Source organism: Rhinopithecus bieti, unplaced genomic scaffold (genome assembly GCF_001698545.2).
Source record: "Rhinopithecus bieti isolate Rb0 unplaced genomic scaffold, ASM169854v2 scaffold_14002, whole genome shotgun sequence".
Lineage (NCBI taxonomy): Eukaryota > Metazoa > Chordata > Mammalia > Primates > Cercopithecidae > Rhinopithecus > Rhinopithecus bieti.
The window spans coordinates 15,129-21,135 of NW_016807873.1; the positions used below are offsets into that span (position 1 = coordinate 15,129).

At 32.6% G+C, this 6,007-nt stretch overlaps 1 protein-coding gene across 1 annotated transcript in view; it reads left to right on the forward strand.

Annotated features, from left to right (window-relative positions):
* Positions 1 to 610: 610 nt before the first annotated feature.
* The window catches only part of LOC108536925 (UDP-glucuronosyltransferase 2A1-like), a 58,896-nt gene continuing 53,499 nt past the window's right edge, over positions 611 to 6,007 (forward strand). The window contains 1 exon segment of the mRNA XM_017884022.1: positions 611 to 1,325. Within this exon segment, the coding sequence (XP_017739511.1) occupies positions 611 to 1,325 (715 nt within the window).

Sequence of the window (6,007 nt, forward strand, 5' to 3'; positions counted from 1 at the left end):
TATACATATTATTTATAAGTATATTTGAATTTATAAATATATGAATTTATAAATATTTATAGTAATATATATTTATAAATATTATTTGACATAATGTTATATATTATAACTATTATTATAATGTCTAATTGTGACAAATGAAATTATATTAATGCATTAAAAATTTTAAAACTGACAGCATCAACAACTTTAAATTTCTGAATGAGTTTTGGTCCTAACTGAGGTTTCAATATCTAGACATGAATGTAGAGTTGAGATATACAGAAGCTTTTATCTAATTTAATTGTAAAAATTTAACAATTATGAAACACACAAAAAAAGATTGGAGGATTAAGTTCAAAAGGAGGATTAGACAGCAGGAATCATAACTAAAACATTAAAATTAAAGCAACAGGTTGAGAAGTAAGACACATTACCCATACATCTGTAAATACCCTAAAATATGGAGCTACTATGACTAGTATCACTTTGTAGAGAGAAGTGTTTTAAGGGTATTAATGGTTTGCCTCAAAACTGAGAAATCCTTTTGTCTTTCCTTTTCTTTTTCCTTTAAAAGCAGAGAAAAACATTTGCTTCACATCTCATCAAATCTTCTGCATCAAGCCACATCATGTTAAACAAGCTGCTCCTGTTCTCCCTTCAGATAAGTCTCATAGGAACCACTCTTGGTGGGAATGTTTTGATTTGGCCAATGGAAGGTAGTCATTGGCTAAATATTAAGATAATTATAGATGAGCTCATTAAAAAAGAGCATAATGTGACTGTCCTAGTTGCCTCGGGTACACTTTTCATCACACCAACCTCTAACTCATCTCTGACATTTGAAATATATAAGGTGCCCTTTGGCAAGGAAAGAATAGAAGGAGTAATCAACGACTTCGTTTTGACATGGCTGGAAAATAGACCATCTCCTTCAACCATTTGGAGATTCTATCAGAAGATGGCCATAGTAATCAAGGACTTCCACATAGTATCTCAGGAGATCTGTGATGGTGTTCTTAAAAACCAACAGCTGATGGAAAAGCTAAAGAAAAGCAAGTTTGAAGTCCTGGTGTCAGATCCATTATTTCCTTGTGGCGATATAGTAGCTTTAAAACTTGGAATTCCATTTATGTACTCCTTGAGGTTTTCTCCAGCCTCAACAGTGGAAAAGCACTGTGGGAAGGTACCATACCCACCTTCCTATGTTCCTGCTGTTTTATCAGAACTCACCGACCAAATGTCTTTCACAGACAGAATAAGAAATTTCATCTCCTACCACCTACAGGACTACATGTTTGAAACTCTTTGGAAATCATGGGATTCATACTATAGTAAAGCTTTAGGTATGTAACAAATTTTGTTTCTATTACTTGAATTTGAAAAAACAGAACTTTGTGGAGCACCTTCTTTATTTCTCATGTCTACTCTTTTTTAATTCCAAGTATTGATATACTATGTGTTACTATCACTTGACAGCACAAAAGAAGATAAAAGACATTGTACTTCAGAAGCACAATGTGTTGTTTTCTAATTGCATGGACTTAAAGATATCAATTCAGTTCTTTTATGGATAAAATATAGTGACAAATGCTTTAGTCTAAAAGTCAGACTCTATCTCATGTAGATATTATGCTCAAAATAGAAATTGCCTAGAAACTGCAGGGATGTGTGGAGAAAGCCAGAAAATGTCAAACTTTCCACAAGCCTATTATTAATACTGACATTATTATGCATGTTTAAGAACATACATATAAGTTGATAATCTCTGATCATCATTTAATAAATATTAAGGCTCATAAAGGAAATACATTAAGGCTTTATCACCTTTAATTGTAAGGTGTGAACTAAAACCATTGATCTAGATGATTTATCCATGCTAAGCTTATTTAACTTGCTTAAGTGTGATACGGTGTTTACCTGATAAATAAAAATGTAATCAATGGTAGTAGCATCAAAAAGCCTATATTGATTATGTTGATATATTTATGCACATATTTGTCTAAAAATCAAACAGGCTTTGTCTATTTTTTTGCTTTTGAATTTTATCATTTATTCTTCATTAATTATAGATTTCTTACTCTTTACTAAGCACTCTTTTAGATAGGAAGACTAAAATAAAGTCCATCTGTTCAAGGATTTCATAAACAAATAAATCAGACATTAAAAGGAATATTTATTATGTGAATTACATAAATATGGAAATATGTACCAAATACAAAATGTAGAGGAGTTAGGTATTATGTTGACAGAGTGTGTTATTCTGAAAAACTTCAGAGTTCAGGTGGTGCATAAGGATACTTTAAAATACTGAATGTGAGTTTTCCTGCAAGGTAAGAACAGGGAAGGAAAAAGCATGCTCAAAGTTAAAGACAAAACAGCCCAGGGGCGATGGATATTTCTGATAATTTAGTATTGCTGAAGGTTCAAGTGTAAGGTAGGGAGGCATGGGGGAAGATGCTAATGACGTTGGAACCACAAGAATGAGTGAATTAATTCAATGAATATTTCAAAGTCTCCTGTACATCATTCTGAAAACATCTTAATCTAATAAGCAATTGAGAACCATCTAAAGGGAAATGTTATGACCTGATTTTCATTTTATGTAAAACATTTGGACAGATGTGGCAGTAGAGTTGAGAGGTGTGAGACTAGACTAAGTTATCACTCTAGGAAAGATATGGTAAGAGCCTGCCCTACACAAGTGGCTGATAAATGGAGGAAAATAGTGCAGTATGAGACTACATAGCAACACAATTAGGAGAGCAGGAGCTTATAGACAACATCCACATAGTAGTCTGTGGCTTTGAAAAGTAATTCAGTCTCCTTGCACCTGAACCTCATTTATGTCATCTCTGACAGGGCTACTAAAAGGACTAAATTTACATCTGAAAGGATTTAGAATGGTGTGGCCCAATCAGCCATGACAGTGAATATGGGAGAATAAAAATTAATACTGTATTGAATTTTGGACATGTTGTGTATGTGATACTTTGGGGAATATTTAGCAAAATCCAGTAAGCAGCTGGATATATGTGGTGAGATCTCAGAGGTAATTTCATGGGTTAGAGATTTAAGTGTCATCTAAATAAAGATGACACTTATGTAATTTTATCTCTCTTATGGTAATCTAGTTTCTATGTTTTCTGCTATCTTATTACATGCAGGTCACCTGCTATTTTTCTGCTTTCATACATAACATATTTCTGAAATGGTCAACAATCAAAAGATTTGAACTCAAGCAATGCATTTACATATTCTAAACATGATTTTCTTCCCAGGCAGGTAAAATTATTTCACAATACACAGTTGCAGCTGATACTTTGTATGTAGGGCTAAGTATTATATATTTAATGTTTACGTTGCTTTCTTGCTAAACCTTACAAATGCAGACATAAACCCAATGATAATCAGATAGAGGAGGAATGTTTTCCAAATTTGATAAGTTATATTTCTCTAAGATTTTTTATCTTATTGATACATAATAGATGCACATATTTTGGGGGTACATGTGTTATTTTGATACATATGATAAGTAAAGATCAAATGAGGATAATTGGAATATCTGTAACTTTAAATATCCATCTTTTCTTGATAACAGGAACATTCCAATTATCATCTAGCAATTTTGAAATGTACAACAGATTGCTAACTGTAGTCACCCTACTGGTCTATCAAAGACTGGGCTCAACTGTCTGTTTGTACCCATTAATCAACCTCTCTTCATCCTCCCTCTCCTTACTCTTCCTAGCTGTTATTAAGTTCTGAGGCTGTAGCTTCTCATTAGTAACACTGACATATTAATTTATGTGCATTCATTTATTGATAACAAAGTAATAATGCACAGACTGCAGAGACTGTAATGTTTGCTAAGCAGAGCTTATAAGGCCTGGGATGGTTACTAGCTAATGAATGAACAGCCTAAATGCTATTAAAAATAATTTAAAGATGACAAAGTGTACTAGGTAAAACAGTGGGTTGCATGAATGTTGGCAAAAGAAGAAAGTGAGATTTCTGTGTAGTGATACTTACTGACATGTTAGCTTCTTTTCTACAGACCTCTGTTCTAAAATAACTGTAAAGTTGATCTATTTCAATCAAAATAAATATGCATAGGTTAGTATGTGAATGAAGATGTGAGATACTACAGCCATGTGAATGATTATTATCAAAAGCTGGTAAGCCAGTTGTAATCAACACCGATAGCAAAAGTCATCATCTTCTCTGGGTGTGGCCTAGGATTGGTCTAAAATTCAAAAACAGATCTTTATCTCTTGGAAAGTAAAAGAAAAGCTAGTTATTCTATTATTCAGAGAATACAAACCTTGGTACGATGATTATAGATGAACCTTCAAGTGTCCTATAGAGATAAAAGTGAATGGGAAACATCTTATGGCTGAAACTAGATCTTAAAAGAGAGAGGAGAAAAAAATTGAAGTTTTGTGAAGCAATGAAACTGTCAAGATGGCAAAATCTCCTTCACATCCTCAAGAATGTGGTAAACTAAAAGGGACATCGGAGTAAGTGCAGCATCTCAGTTCAGGTAAGAGCGGAATGTACATAGACAGTCTCTTGGTCACAATTTATGTTTGTATTTTCAATCCTACCGCTTCAGTTTTGTCAACTACTCATCATCAACCTTGGAATTCTAATTCTCATGATTACTAATCTCTTTATTTGCGAAGTTATCTGACAGTTTACTTTAACTAGGCTGGCAGTCTCAGAATCACATGTTCCATTTTATTTTGCCTGTAAGTTAATACTGGTAATAAAAGCACACTATTCTTTCAGTCTTAATACATGAGGCTAATCTTTCTTAACAATTTGTTCAGAGGAACATAATGCAGATTTCTAAAGATGTTCTTACCCTCTGATTTTGATATATCATGTTTCTGATCAAATTACCCTCTTTTGACTAGAATGACTACTTAAGTTTGTCTTTATTAAAACACAATATTCTTACTGATGCCAGGAACATGAACAGTCATATTTAAAAGACCAGGTAAGAAGTATTGACATGATAGAGTAACTTATTTCTGTGCAAGACTTTGTGGATGTAGAGTGAGAAAGGAGATTGATAAATGGAACTGACTTGTAAAAATAACTCCTTTCCAATTCGTAATTTGAATTGATGTTCCACATTTACTTAAAATTCTTTAATCAAATCATTGTAACAAATTTATATCCACTCAGACCTCGAACAGTCTCACCTGAGTAAATAAATAGAACAAGTCCCTAAGTTTACTTCTCTGCAGTGGAATGCAATAAGAAGCTCAGAGTGAGTCCTTAATCTCTGATAATTGGTAGAAATTGGATATTTATAATGTAAAATTACTCATTTTATTTCAGATCATGGGCATTTAGCTCAAACTGATGGATATCATAATAATGATAGCAGTATATATTAATATCTTTCTATGCACTAGCCACTGTGATAAGTGATTTACGTATATTTTCTCTCAATCCTTGAACTATTGCAGTTCATTGCAAGAAAAAAGTTGTAACACAGAAAAAAATATTGAGACTTGGAAATATCAAACATGTTAAAATGATGAGAAAATAGTATTCAAATGAAAATCTCATATCAAAGCTTCGAGGTCATATTTCCTAATTCTAGAAATTGTTTTTTCTTTTTTTTAAATTTCAGGTGCAAATCTATCAACTGTTCAGAATATTTTAGGTTAAATTTTTCTTGGACACTTTTCTTCTTTTCAATGTGTTTAGCTTTTGAAATGTGCTATTCTATTTCTTGCCTATTTTTGATTTGTTGAATGAATATAATTGGGCCATTGTATCACTAGGTAACTTACTATTCATTAAGGGGTAGGTCATTATGTGATTCTGTTGTCTGGGGAGGGTTGTCTAGGGATATGTTTTTGGCGTTAAGAGAGCTTTATAAGCCACTTCTAACTGAAAGGAAGTAACGAGTCCCACAGTTTCTAATGTATACATTGAAAATTTTTTTGAATTTTATTGCATTTTTAAAAATGGAACCAGGTAAATTTCATTTTCGCTTTTATTAAAAAAA